The 15,495-nt window shown below is 32.8% G+C and overlaps 1 protein-coding gene and 1 long non-coding RNA gene across 3 annotated transcripts; one reads left to right on the plus strand and one right to left on the minus strand.

Annotated features, from left to right (window-relative positions):
* The first annotated feature begins 1 nt into the window (after nt 1).
* Nucleotides 2-5,860, plus strand: LOC129294214 (disease resistance protein L6-like). 2 transcript variants are annotated; one of them, XM_054932407.1, is made up of 6 exons: nt 2-727; nt 826-884; nt 3,598-4,180; nt 4,270-4,368; nt 5,105-5,546; nt 5,675-5,860. In XM_054932407.1, the coding sequence occupies exons 3-6, from the start codon at nt 3,799-3,801 to the stop codon at nt 5,754-5,756; spliced, it is 1,005 nt and encodes a 334-aa protein (XP_054788382.1). In that variant the 5' UTR covers nt 2-727; nt 826-884; nt 3,598-3,798; the 3' UTR covers nt 5,757-5,860. The 2 variants fall into 2 exon arrangements, with proteins under 2 accessions (XP_054788382.1, XP_054788391.1); XM_054932416.1 differs by lacking the exons at nt 2-727; nt 826-884 and having other exon boundaries at nt 2,541-4,180.
* A 787-nt stretch (nt 5,861-6,647) lies between these two features.
* Nucleotides 6,648-8,407, minus strand: LOC129304728 (uncharacterized). Its single transcript, XR_008591758.1, has 3 exons — nt 8,112-8,407; nt 7,383-7,448; nt 6,648-6,833 (listed from the first exon to the last, which is right to left on the minus strand). It is a non-coding gene; the product is annotated as an uncharacterized LOC129304728 (long non-coding RNA).
* Nucleotides 8,408-15,495: the final 7,088 nt, after the last annotated feature.

A 15,495-nucleotide genomic window follows, 5' to 3' on the forward strand; every position in this document is an offset into this window, starting at 1 on the left:
ATTGTGGCTTGATGGTTGCATAAATTTAATTGAAATTCATGAGTCAGTTGGATGTTTAAATAAATTGAGAGAATTGAGTGCCATGCGGTGTAGAAACTTGAAGGTTTTACCAGCTGGTCTTAGTTTGACATCTCTCCAACATCTCAACCTCTTTGGTTGCTCAAGTCTTCAGAGTTTTCCAGAAATATTAGTCATGATGGAAGAAATGCAAACACTTGATTTAGACAAGACATCAATCACTGAATTGCCATCTTCAATTTGCAATCTCACCAAACTTGAAATCTTGAGCATAGACGAGTGTCCTAATCTTGAGCAGTTACCAGCTAACATTTGTACATTACCAAACCTTTGGAAGCTAACTGCGAATTTTTGCAAAGGAATAAGGCATTTGAAGATGCGTGAAGGTGGAGAAGATCAAGCAAGCTTAGATTGCTCGACATTATCTTTGAAATTAGAACATTTTTATTTCTCAAATTGCAATTTATCAGATAACTCTCTTGCTCTCGGTCTTTCTCACTTTCCAAATATGATACATTTAGATCTAAGCTTTAATAGTCTCACAATTCTTCCGGAATGCATCAAAGAATATCACAACTTGAAATATCTTTTGTTGGATAATTGCAATCAACTGCAACATATTTTGGGAATGCCACTAAACTTGGAAAAATTCAGTGCCATATGTTGCACATTGTTGACTGAGTTGTCCAAAAGTAAAGTATTGAAGAAGGTATATGTCTCTCTTCCCTAACCTTCTCTCTATAATTATATTCTTTTAATACTTGTATGTTACCTAACATTTTTTTTGGCACAATATGAAATTTGCAGGCTGTCACACCCCAAAATAGAGGGTGACCGGCACAGGTGTGAACCACTCTCACATTCCCGTAAACCTCTAAGTGAATATTTATTCCATTTTTCAAGAAAGACAAAATTCAATCAAATCATATGAGAATTTAAAATAACTTCTTTAAATTCATTATCATAAGAAAGTGTCAACATTTTTGTAGGAATTTCGGCAGAACCTCCCCTGTAACTAGGATCTCCCGATAATTTACAACAAATTTTTTTACAAATAACAGTATAATTCAGGAGCGTAGCTTCTTCCAGCCAACAATCAATATACAAACCAAAAATAAAGTTCATCAACAACCTATGTGGAGCATCTACTCTTTCTTTCAAATCAAAAGGACATACATATTATATATTTACATTAAAGCATAGCTAACAAATATGAGGCCAAAATAATTTTTTCAGTGAATAGCATTCCCATGATAAAATTTTTTAAAATTTAAATTGACAATCTCTAATAATGGTGTCAAGAAATTGAAAGTAATTCCACCAAAATTTATAAGCATGTAAGTCATAATCATATTTGTAAAATAAGAATAAATCGAAAACAATCTATGTTATCATGCTAAAAGAAGTCAATCTGCTCTCACATAACTCAAAATGATATCAATTACTAGTCAAAATCAAGTAAATTTTGAAAACACATATTAATTAACGTTTAAATTTCTGAGAACTCAACAGAACAGGTTACAAATGTGAACACACAGTTCACAAGGGTAAATAACCAAACGTGGCTTCTTACCATGAAAACAAACATGGACACATCAATCCACGAGGGTAAGTAATCGAACGCAGCCGTAGCTATGAAACAAACGTGGACACACAGTCCACGAGGGCAAGTAACCAAATGTGGCTCAGGCTACGGAATCAAATACGGGTACGAAGCCCACGAATACCAAACGTGAGAATAAAATTCACGAAACAAACTAGCTAGTATTTAACCACAGCGCTACGGGCTAACAGAACTGCCGTTAGCAGCAGTGTTCTATTTGGAGTCCTTTCAAAAATAGTGTTTCGAACATGTGAGGAAATAATTACTTCTGAAATATAATCAGCATTTCCAATGCCAAACTCGCATGTATCACTTTAAAATTTAATTTTAAAACCTATTGAAAATAGTCTTTCATAAAATAATATACGAGCTTGCATTATCTAAATAACCAAGGATTTCAAGAGTTTAATAAACCAAATAATTCCATAAATCTTTAAAACATATTCCCTGAGGAAATAATGCATATATCCTCCTTTAAATGTCTCGCATCAATATCTCAAAGTTTCAAAACTAATGTAATTCACAAGAATAAAATATCTCAATAAAAAATTTGTTAAAAATAAAAGTACCAATAAAATTAAATTAAAGGGAATGCTATTCACTTACCTGTTGAAGTTCTAGATTTCCGAAAGTATTCTTCTTTTAAGTCTTATCCGGGTCTTGTTCTTCCACACACCCTAAAATATAAATATATACAATTTTAATAACTTTTTAATTTAAAATATTCCACAAATTCACCAATAACCAAACAAGTTCCAAGTGCTCCAATAGCAACGTGAAATCTCATAATCAAATTCCTTTACAGATCAACCGGTTAATTTCTAATTTAATAATTTCTATAAATATTCCGAAGTCAAGTTCAACTTCCTCTTACAAATCTTTCAACAAGCATCTTACAAGCACTAATATTCAAGTTGTATATTTAAGCTATTCTCTTCCAACTTCACCTCAATAACTTCTTTGCATAAGCCATTTCAAATAGAATTAATTTAACTCCAAAAATTATGACCTACATATATTTCACTACTAAGCCTTAAGTTAAATTTTCAGCTCAAATTTAAACCTTCTTCTTGCAACATATGGATAGCAACAAAATTCTTTCAAGGAACTCTATAATTTCAGCCATAAATATATCATTGTTAAGCTTTAAGATCAATTTCCAACTCAATATTGAGTTATCCCTTCCCTAAAACAGTATGGCAACAACAGAATAGCCCCATTTTTTGAATTTTTTTTTCGCACACACAGAGTAATGGCAGCCTCACGCACAGCAACAGCAACAAAGATTTATAATTATCTTAATACCATTTCAGCCATTCACACGCACGGACACAAGGAGAAAAAATGATTTTGAACAGTGAAGAAGAACTGCCACCATGAATGAAGAAGAATAAGCTTACCAATAAAAAAAATGAACCCAAAAGGAAGAGATTTTTGCTCACCCAGATCTTTTATACCCACGTGAACCAGAAGCTAAGAGAAAGAAAGACTTTTCATAATTGAATCAGCAGTAGAGGCGGACGAACAGCAGTAACTCGAGAAGAAAATCACAGCTGAGGCGAACGAATAAGCACAGCGTCGACGACGACTACACGAACAACGGTGCTGGCTTCGATGGAGGAGGAAGAAGGTCGAGTCGGTTGAAGGGCAGTGCAAAATCTCGGCGCTCCTCGAATCTCTCTCTCTCTCTACTCCAGACTCATCGAGAGAGAAGAAAGAAAGAGTTAAAAAAAATTTGATGAACTAATGGCAATTTGGTAATTTTGCATGACCAGAAAAAGAAAAATTTTCAACTCTTCTTTTGTACTCTTCCGAATTTGAACTAGGGACCTGATATATGAAGACTTGCTCAACTACCACTAGACCAAGTTTCTAACTTGTTATATTTATCCCAAGAATTAATATAAACACACTTTAAAAAAATTACCTATATATATTTATTTATTTTAAATTTTTTTGTTGGGGTTATTACACAGGCACTCAACTTTCAACCTGGGAAAAGAAACTTTATTTTTCCAGGAAAAAAATTCCCAGAAAGGCTCCACAATTGTAGTCGAGGAAATTTTGTGTCATTTTGGGTCCGTAACATATTCCCGGTCATTTTCCTTTGGATTCTTGTTAAAGATGACCAAGATTATGTCTACAATTGTAAATTCTCTGTGCACATCAATGACACCATGCTTGATTTTTCTTCCAAGTGGCTTTTACTATCAACAGTAAAGACTGATCACATATATGTATGTGATATGCAAAGCATAATTCCCAATACTGAACTCCCCCATGTAAATAAGTGGAATCAAGTGAAGGTCTCCATTGAGGGCAAAACACAGGAAAGTATGACAGGTGAAAAAGATATTTATTTTGGAGTTCATGTATACGATCTACAAAGTAACTTAGAAAATATTCAATTCATGGACCCTAGAAGATACACTGATCACAACTTATGGCAAAAAATACAAGAACAACCACAAGCAGAAGAACTCGAGGAAGAAATGAGTTGGGATTATTCAAACTCAACGAAATCTGCAGAGCCAATTCAGAACAACCTGGATAATCAAGGTATTTTTTCCCCTTCAGTTTTGTTTCTTTTTGTGTTATATCATTGGTGCTCTTTCCTATGTGAAAAGATACGTACCCTGATAATGTAGAACCACTACAAGATAAGGAAAAGATTGAAGATGATACCCATCAAGATTCAAATTCAATGAAATCCATAGAGTTACCGGAGAATGTCTTGAGCTATGATGGTAGGCTTTTGTCCTTCTTCTTTCATCATCATGTGTTATCATTGATATTCTTTATCCTATCATGCATGCTTTATTGCGAGTGTGGCTGTTTTTGAATTTTATGCAAAGTGCACTTTGGCTTTATATATGTGTGTGTGCATGCTTGCATGTATATGTGTATGTATTTTGGCTATATATATTTATTTTCTTGGTTTAAGTCCCTTGGAGTCTGATGCGCGATTAGCCTATTTGCTTGATGTTCATCAAGATTTGTACAAAAAAAAAAAAAAAAAAAGAAGCAAAGTTGATGTTCAAGTCAGACAATACTATGAAAATCGTCCCAAGAATTCTAGCCCAGCTCCTTTGGCAACTGCCAATGAGAATCTCACTGGAATTTTTTTCTTGTCCTTGAAGCCTTTATTTTCCTACTCTTTACTTTATGCATGCCTTAGTTTTTGGACCTTAATTGGTTGTTTTCATTTTACAATTCATATAACCATGGATGATACAATTGGTCTAAAAAAAAAAATTAAGTTGTCTAATACAATTCGTTCACTGACTGACTAAAAATGCATGCTCCATTAGTTACATGAATTATATATATATATATATATATATCAAATATTTTGGTCATCAATACGTATAAACTTCTATTTCAATTATAACATTATGATCAGAGCCTTGTTATTTCTATTTGGCGATGGTGAAATATGTAATTGAACAAAATTGGCAGTAATGGTATTTGCTTGTTTTGCAGGAGGAAGGATATTCGTGAGTTTTGAAGGCAAAGATACCCTTAGTTTCATGAAGTCTCTATATAGTGCTTTGGATTCTAATGGGATTGAGGCATTCAAAGATGGGGACAGGATTGGAAGGGGTGATGGCATATGCCAAACTTCACTCAAAGAAATTGAAGAGTCTAAGATTTCCTTCATTATATTCTCAGAAAACTATGCATCATCCATACAGTGTCTTGCAGAACTTGTGATGAGCCTTTATTGTAAGAGAGCACAGGGCACTTGGGTAGTTCCAGTTTTCTACAAAGTAGACCCTTCAATCGTAAAACATCAAGGAGGAAGTTTTGGAAGAGCAATGGCTAAGCATGAAGCCAAATTCTGTAATGACATGGAAATGATACGGATGTGGAAGTTGGCTTTGCCTGAAGCAGCCAACATCGCTGGTTTAGTGATAAATGATGGGTATGTGATCATATGTCTATGCTTCTTTCTTAGCTGCCTTTATGTTTTTGTTTTAAAGAATATTATATTCAAATTATGACTTGTTTACTTAATAGTTACTCTGTCGAATACTTGTAATTGAGTTGCAGGAATGAAAGTGATGTGATCCAGTGCATTGTTAAACTCTGTCGCATGTTGCCAAGTCGCATCCCTTCTAAAGCACAAACTTGACCACTGGCTAGTTGGGCCAAAAAAGAGCAGTCAAAGGAGAAATTAAATACTGGTTTTGTTGTTGGAAAAAAAGAAAAAATAGAATGAAATGATCAAGAACCTCTTCATAGCACTTCACATTCCTTTAAAAGAGAGAGGTTATGGACTTTATAAGGGGTGGGTGTGATATTATGTGAGCATGTGAATGTGGTGTCTACAATAATAAAATTAAATTTAAGGACTACCGTCTTTCCATGAAAATAAAAAAAAAAAATTTGACTAAAATGATCCTATGACTAATGTAAGGAGACTTTCTAAATTAGTTAGAGTTATTTTCTAAGTCCTAAAAAATTGTCAACCCAATTTCAAATTTTCAACATTCTCCATAGTTGTGACATGAGAAGTATATATTCTCCTCCTCTCCTCCTTTCTAATTCTTTATTTTGATCTTTTTAAGTTATTTAGAAAATCTATTGAAAAGAAAACAGAAATTTCCCAAATCATCTATTAATGGATGGAACTTGATAAAGTTATCCCATCCCTTGGTTCCAGAAAGTAAAATGGCAAGAACTTTGATATGATTGCCAAGATCTTGGCCGATAAATTGCGTGGAAACAGGATAGAAGTATGAATTTGTAATCAATATGAATATCAGTAAAGATGTGGAAGTTGTGGTATGTAACACCCTCAAATTTACAAACCGATTTTTCGCAAATTATTAATTCAACAAATCATTTTTTTTTCATTGAACCCTTATCATACCCTTATCATGGTAGAAAAATTTCTACCATGATACATCCAAGACAATATACCACAGGTCTTAAAATATCTCAAAAAGCAATTAGAACCATGAGGGACAGACATGATCCTCATAGCATGTTATTTAAATTAGGTCATGAATCAAAAGGGACAGACATAATCCTCTTGGACATATAAATGCATTTAATAAAAAGGATTAGAGTTTACATGCTCCATAGACAAGATATGTCCTAAGTTGGCACAAGATACATTGTATAATCCAAAATAAGAGGCAACGTAAAAGATGGTGTCTCATACACCATAATTACACCTCTGGTGCTTTCTCGGCCGGATTCGCTCCTGTAAAAATATTAACCACGGGGAATGAGACTTAAAAGTCCCAGTAACCAAAAATTAATATGTAATGATGCATGCGGATGTAACTAATCATGCGATTGCTAAGTGGGCACACAAAACATTTAACCAAACAATATTTTCAAACAAACCGAACAAGTATTTAATTGCATGACTGCACCTTATCTCCTCCTTTCACCATGCTCGGACGCCAAATCACCCGGCCAAAGGTGAGTTGGACCAAGCGACACGCCACTCATTGGGTCCAATGAGGGCTTACCACGTGGTAATAATTAACCGAACAGAAATTCCCATTAACACCATACATTAAAATACCCTGACAAGTCATGCATCATTCAAATATCCAAACAGGAATATATCCGAACAATAATATCTCATCATGATAAATAAAAAATAAATTTTTAACCCACTTGGCAATAATTTCAAACAAGTATATACAGTATTTATTTTCAATAATTCATAATTTTTCCAAACAACAAAACAACACATAACCATTCACAAACACACTCATCACAACACATTAATAATGGTTACCTTGTGTCTTGAATAACAAGTTCCCCTTCACAACTCCTTTTTCACCACTATCTTTGTCAATATAATCTACATAATTATTTCACAATACTATATATTAATTTTACATTAAAATAAATAACTCTAATTTAAAGAGTTAGAAAGTCTTAAATCTATAATCCATATTAATACTAATTTAAGATTTATGCCTCATTTAACTTTTTAAATTCTTTTCTAAAATTCTCGTACCCTAATAAACTATTTTTTTTATCCTCAAATCACTTCTAGTATCACAATTTCATCATTCTATATTCTAAAAATTCGTTCAAAAATAAATTAAAAATTTTAGAATTATCCTGAAACCTCAAATCACCTTTCTATAACCTCAAAAATACCTATTCATACTTAAATAAATATTTAATAATCAGAGATTTATCCCTACATCTCAGATTCCACATAAATTCAACCATATAGATCTAGATTTTAACTCAAAAATTCTTAAACATGAGTTTCAACCTCAAGAAAATATTCTATAATATTTATTATATCCCTAAGAGTTTTAACCTATATTTTAATCTATCATATCATCAGATTAACTATCCTATAAAAAAATCCTAATCAAAATATTTACTCTATCCTACAAAATAATTATATCACTAGAAAGCTAATATTATTTAGAAAATAACTATAAAATTAATTTTGTAATTAAATAAATTTTTAAATGCTAATCTAAACAGGAAAGTTAGAACATACCTGAAGAAAAAGAAAATAATCCTCCCTTGCGAGAAAACGCCGAGCAACGTGAGAGGAAGAGAGAAAAATAATATAAAAATGGGATTGTGAGTCCCAAAATTATATTAAAAAAAAAACTATAGGTTTGAATTTAATTATTCAAACCTTTGGGCCAAAAGTTGCAATTTTCTCTAAATTGCATCTTAGCCTCTCATGCTTCCTAATGCACACACCCCCTCCTTTTTATACATGAAGGCACCTCTTCTCTTCCCTCATCTAACCAATGTGGGACTTAGAAACAACAACCTTCTACCCCCCTTTTTTTGTTCCTTCTACCTTCTCTTTTTTTTTAAACACACACATAAAAAAAATTATTTATATATTATATCTTATCTAAATATTGCTTATGTTGTTTTAAATTTAAATTTTTAAATTCATAATTAAATACCTAACCATAATATTATTTCTAAATAACCTCAAATAATATAAATTCATATTATTATCATTTTTTTTTCTCAAAACCTAAATTCCACAATTTCTTTATTATATAAAAAATCAGGATGTTACATGGTAGAGTCAGGGCATTTGAAAAGTGGACAAAAGAAGTGAGGGATAGGAAAACAAATAAGAATGAAAAAGAAACATGTGTGTCTGTGTGAGAGAGAAGGATATATATGGTGGTTCTATACAAGTCTAAACTAAAATACAAAAAATCAAAAATAATACATAGCTAGTATAACAAAGGGAAAATTAGAGCGAAGGACCAGGTGAGAATAATATTTAATTTATTAAAAAGAACCTTAAAAATTCTAATTATTAAGAAGGATCAACTACCAAAATGTAAATTTAAAAATATTAAATTGTCCCTGTCAAATCTCCCACATTATCTCACTCTACATCTTAGCTTTCTTACATAGATTACTAGCAAATGAGTATTAATTAGTTGAAGTTCCGGCATTTCCCCTCAGTACTAGCGGCATTAATTGTTTTCATCAAATAATGGGTTGTTCTTGTTCAGGTTCTTGTAGGAAGTAACTTGTAGTTTTCTTTTAAACTTGGATCCTTCAAGTTAGATGTTGATCCATACCCATTATTGGTTGCAGAGATAATGACAAACTACGTAAACAAAAGCATAAAATGCAAGCAATTGATTGATAATATTGCTTGATAAAATTCAAGCAATACAAGTCCGGTCTACGTACACCAATAAATACAGGGGACCAATTGGGTATTGAAATCACAGCAGACAAACAAGTACCAATGGGTTTTGTTTGTGTGTGTGTATAAAAGGAGCACAACAACTAAAAACAATATTGCTATTTTTTTATTACTACTATCATTTCTTTTCTTTTCTTTTCTTTTTTTCAAATAGTTGAAAAGTTTAAGTCAGTTAGGTCTCAGGAGCTCACTAAAACTAGACATGTCTCAAGTCTCAAAGAATGCTTACAATGGTATATATAGATCACCTACTAATAAGGTCATCATATTGATAGTAGGATTTGAATTTATGACCTTGTAGGTCATAAGCCAAATTCTTACTAACTAGACCAACTTTTGATTGGTATTACTACTATCATTCTTGCCATGATTTTCATATTGGATAGAATTCATTTTAAAACTTTCACTTGACAAAATTAGAATTGGGGATCAAATTTTCACTAGAAAACTTATTTTCCTCCCAGGTAAGTCAATATTGGTATCTACTTAAAAAGTATATATCATATACTATAGGGTTAATATGCAATTTTGACTATAAACTATAGCTCGAGACCACAAAAATAAGCACAAGTATGAGGCCTGCGAAAAACAAGTGTGAGTACAATGCTTATGAATATTTATTCCTCCAATCCACGTGCATTAGCCATTGCAACAAGCTAGCACCTTCGAGGCATCCTACTAGCTAGGTGTACTATGGCACGCCAAGCGCTAACAGAACTGTCATTAACATCCAACGTTTTGACTTAATCCAAGATAGCACTATGTTCATTTATGCTCCAAGTGCACTTGAGTTAATTAATGTAATATCCTCACTAATAATCACCATTAACCAATCAAACCTATGTAATCAAAGGATTAACCCATTTAGGTGATTACCAAGTTTTAGTTACAAATCAAGGGATCCCAAGTTTTCTTAAGTTAAAAATGTGTTCAAATCATTCATTGATTCTTCAATCAAAGTAAAAATAAGTTATGGAAGCATGGGATCCCTTAGAGGAGTGGAAGAAGTTGAAAACAATTAAAAAATAAATTGTTTGTTGCAAAACAGGACAATGCGCCATGGCTTGTACACACTGCGCTATGGCATCTTACTCTCTATACCAAGCACTATGGCTCAAGTGCCAATGCACCGAGGCATGTTTCACATTTTCTTGATAGCAAAATCTGTTGTCATTTGACAGTAAAATTGGGTAACTTCTGGCGTGCCCTAAATCTCTGTCCAATATGCGAATGATATGATCTAGGAGTCTACAAAAAAGCTCTTTTTATAAACTCGCTAATGGCATGCGTTTCACTTTCAAAATAAGTCACACCAGGAAGATGGACACCCAAATACATTTTTACCACTTTTCACAACTTTCACATATAAAAAGGTGTCCAAAACTCATAGTAAGTGCCAAAAGCTATTTTTAACACCTAGACCATATCCATTAAACCTAAAACTATCAGTATAACACATCACATGAATTCAAATACCTGTAGAGCACAAAATCACTCCCTAACCACTTAATACCAAAAACAGAAGGGGGAGGTAAAAAATCATTGCATTGTATCAAAAATTGATCATATCATTTTCATAACAACATTTCTACACTAGCACTAGTATTTTGTCCCTATCAAAATATATAACTCTACATACATAAATACTTAGGATCTAAAATACAACAAAATCTTTACAATAACTAAATAGTGCAAGTGTAACTATATGCAATCTAGAATTGACAATAACATTCTATTACACAAAATAATGAATTCAAGAGGCATACAAAAGGAATGTACAAATTCCTAAGCCTTAGGAGCTTTATCCCTCTCAGCACTAGAGCTAGAGCCTGAAAATATTAAATGAAAGTGGTGAGTCTAACCACTCAATAACCAAGGTAAAACCTACCCTTTAAAGTTATATATCAATTGTAATTAAATACATGCATATAAAACCAAGTTCTTAAAATATGATTGCACACATTTCGTAACTTATCATTATTCATCTAGCTCATTTTTATCTTTTCACATCAGGGTACATTGTCATAAAACACTCAAACATGTGACTGTGACCTGATATATTAACATGACTTGCCACAACTCAAATATCACTAGTACAGAATTTGTCATTTATAGGGGACTTTTGACATCAGTTAAAGAGCACCTACTGTTAAAAGTAGAGCGGTGGCATTTCTGTAATATTTAAAGACAATGTAGAACTTTTAACATTAGGCAAAAAGTCACCTACTGTTAAAAGTTACTTTCAATAGTGGGTCCTCTGTCATCTACTGTTTAAAATAGAAAATTAAAAAAAATGAAACACACAAAGTTTCAACAGCGGTTGCCAGTTACTCGTTGAAAGTTACACTTTCAACAGAGGGTGATGGAACCCGTTGTTGAAAGTTATGTCAATTTAAAAAAATAAAACATATAACTTTTAATAGTGGGTGACACCACCTACTATTAACAATTAAACTTTTGACAGTGGGTGACAACCCGTTATTGTTAGAAAGAAGAAATAAAAAAATTTATGTTTTAATAGTGGGTGACATGGCACCCACTGTTAAAAATTAAGTTTCAATAGTGGGTGACACGTCACCAATTGACAAAACTAATTTAAACTCACATAAAAAAAAGCACCCCACCCCCTTCACTTTCATCTCTTTCATCCGTCCTCCCTCAATCATCTTCTTCCTCCTCCTCTTCAATCTTATGCTACCACCCCCCTTCCCTGCCACTCCCCAATCATGCCACCACCCCTTCCCATTTCCAATCTCTCCCCACCCCCTTTCGGCCCCTCACTGCCTTTGCGCCCCATCCCCCCTACCGCCTTCATCCTGTAAGAACCCTAAATTTTTAATGGAATAATTTTTTCTCTCACAATGGATGTATTTTTTAAATAAAGTTTATAATAAGTAGAAATGGGTAGTTTATAGGAATTTATGCTAGAATTTTTTTTCAAGAATTTAGAGTCCAAAATTTTCTAGCAAAGGTCTGGTTTTAAATGATAGAAAAATTTTGTGCTCTTTTTGCTAAATTTTATGTGCCCTTTGTTGTGATTTTTTTGTGTGCTCCTTCTTATAATTTTCCTAAAATATTCTTGAATCTGATTCACTTGTTCTCTTGAATTAAAAAAAACAAGAAGAAGAAATTAAAAGAGATATCAAGAAACTTTTGCTTCATTTGAGAGAGATTGGTCCAGAGGAGAGAGATGGCTGATTTTTCTTTCCTTCTTTCATGATTCCTCTACGTCTCTACTTTCTTTTCTTCCGTCTTCAACCACTGCCAATGATTATGGTTGTTTTTGCTTTAACCATCCGCCATTGACAGGTGCTGGAGCTCGCAGATTCATTGCTGTACGTCTGAGAAGATTCGAAGGCTCTGGATCAAGGAGAATCAGGATAGAGCTTTAAACATAGTTGTGTCTCTTCTGATCTCCTTCCTGTGCTGTTCTTTTTGTCTGTCACTAATGAGCTTGAGCATGTTGCAGATTTTTTTCTTCCTTTTCCTCTATTCTACATCATTGATTGCTTAACACTGTAGGCCGTCGTTCAGCTCATCCATCTGCTGTTCATTCACATTGGTGGCCGTTTTTCTTCCTCCGTTAATATCGTGCTATGGGTTCTTCAATTTCAGATTGGGGAGTGGTTGATTCATGCTGATTTACTAGTTTTTCGCTTCCCCTGTTCAGCACCGAACTCCTCTCCCCCCATAGTCGTTGTGGCCGATGGCTGGTGAGGGAGCTCATTCTCCCATTCTCATTGATTTTATATGGTGCGTATATATATATATATATTTATATATTGGCTTTCCCTATTTGCATTGCTCGGTCCTTCTTCCTCTATTGTCTTTACATTGTCCAAAACTTCTGCTTCCTTAATTCTACTTTGTTGCTGATTTAACATGAGGATAGGTTTGAAGCTTTCCTTCCTCGTCACTTTGTGTGTAAATGTTTATGTGACTGAGCTTGCAAAGTTTCCCTTGTTATTTGTTCTGCCCCTATATATGCCTGACTTAGGAAGGGACTTGAACTGAAATGAAGTTAGTTTGGGTTGAGTTTTTTCTTCATTTTAAGTTGATTCTTAGTGCAGAATTTGATTGAAAAAAATATGATAAATTCAGAAGTTATATTGGATATTGTTGGGATGAGATTTGAATAGAAGTATTAAAATCAAAGTCTATCAAGAATTGGGATTGAGAAACTTTTGTGTATATTAATGATGAAGGTTATTTGATTTGTATTTTAAGAATTATAGAAATTAATTTATAAGTTATAATTAGGAATTTGCGTGGTATACCAAATGTTTGATGAAATGAGTAAGAGATAAATTTTTGAACTATTGAGACAATCAAGAGTGATGAAGGTATCATTGATTACACTATAAAACAAGTAAATTACTTTTTATGATGAAGCTTGGAAAAAAATCAAGAAGTTGGCTTATTGGTGATAGATTAGTATTTGAACTTATTATGTGAAATTATGAAATTTGTTGGATCAGTTTGAGTCTTGAAGCACATGGAAACAATAAAGAAATTTGTTATACTTAATAATATTTATGATACTGAACTAAAGGTGTTATGCGATCAGTTGTGATTGTGTAGGATAAGAAATTGTACTGTCATGAATAAAGCATACTTTTGTAAAGCATCGTTGGAGAACCTTAAGGATAAATTACTTATTGGTTACAAAAGGAAGGGGGCATGGTTGAAATAAGTATATTATTGTAGGTGTGAAAAAGGAATAAGAAGCATATAGTTTTTAATATGTTCTAGATTATATATAGTAGGTATATGAATGTTAGTTAGAGATAAATGAATTAGAGTTTTTAATAAAGAAAGTTCTTTGTTCTTATGGTTTAGGTAATAGAGTACGTAGCTAAAGAAAAGTGTAGAGGTGTTTAGAAAGAACATATAATTATTTTGGGAGCTTATCAGGTAAGTGGATAACGTCCCAACTAACTTATCAATTAATTTTTCTTATTAAAATTTATTTTGTTTCATTAATCATTTTAATAATAATTATGTTGATTAGTGGATACTTTGTTAATCAAATTTCTTCATTTTTAAGTTTTAAGATGGTGGTGAAAAACGATTCATCATAACATATGAATGTTTTATCCCTTATGAGATATCCCTTCAGGATTAATAAAATTCTGTTTCATTAGCATTGGCAATTTTTGATTATTCAATAAATGCAAGCATGAGCATTAGATATGAAATTTGATTTTGGCAAGTTTTAATGCTTAAAAGTATTCATTTGAGTTTGATCTTGAGAATGAGAACTGTATCTTGAAAGTAATGATTTTCTCGCATGTTTGAAAATGGTTTTAAAAAGGGACTTTATACAGAACGCTGATTGCTAATGGCAGTTTCATTAGCCCTTAGCGCGCCATGGTACGCCTAGCTAGCAAGGTGTTTATAGGAGGTGCTAGCCTTGTGCGATGGCCAACGCATGTGGAATGGAGGGATGGTTATTCGTGAGCATCGTACTCACGTTTGTTTCGTGGTTTCAAGCCGTGTTTGATTAGCATTACCCTCATGGACTGTGTGTCCACATTTGTTTTATGGCTTTGGTCGCGTTTGGTTACTTACCCTCGTGAACTGAGTGTCCACGTTTGTTTTCATGGCAAAAGCCATGTTTAGTTAGTTACCCTCATGGATTGTATGCCCATATTTGTTAATTATTCTAATAAGTCCCTATATTTATGAATCCAATCGTTTGATGATTTCATATTCTATTAGTTTTTATTTATTAAATTGTTTATAAATATTTATTTCATTTATGTGCTTTCTTAAAATCAAGTGATATTATCATTTTCTATGGTAGTTCAATGATTTGAGATTTTATTTAAAATTTATAAAGCCATTTTATTATGAAGTTTATAAAATTTTACGAAAATTTTGTCTATTTAACTTACATAACTATTTCAAACTTTTCATTTTATTTATATTCTATTATTTATTGTTGGGATGTTATTCATTGAAAAAGATATTTTAGTCTCAGATGGTATAGTTGAACTCGTGACTCGAGATATCCACTGAGGAGTTTTATTGCTGAATTGAAGCAGAAGAATTATTTTTGTCAAATCCTAATTTGATGAAAATTTGAACTTTATACCTACGTTGGCGTCTGGCCTTAGGTGCTTCACGTAAACTAGAGGTAGGATCCTTACATTTCCTTTAAACTTGAATATCTGATTTAATATTG

The sequence above is a fragment of the Prosopis cineraria genome, unplaced genomic scaffold, assembly GCF_029017545.1.
Source record: "Prosopis cineraria cultivar Desert tree isolate PC_DT_omini unplaced genomic scaffold, ASM2901754v1 PC1, whole genome shotgun sequence".
In the NCBI taxonomy this organism is placed as follows: domain Eukaryota; kingdom Viridiplantae; phylum Streptophyta; class Magnoliopsida; order Fabales; family Fabaceae; genus Prosopis; species Prosopis cineraria.

Excerpts from the sequence above, each read along its gene's own strand:
- LOC129294214 (XM_054932407.1), top strand. The coding sequence starts at position 3,799 with ATGCTTGATTTTTCTTCCAAGTGGCTTTTACTATCAACAGTAAAGACT. Across the intron at positions 4,181-4,269 it reads GAACAACCTGGATAATCAAG|AACCACTACAAGATAAGGAA; the intron begins GTATTTTTTCCC and ends CTGATAATGTAG. Across the intron at positions 5,547-5,674 it reads GGTTTAGTGATAAATGATGG|GAATGAAAGTGATGTGATCC; the intron begins GTATGTGATCAT and ends ATTGAGTTGCAG.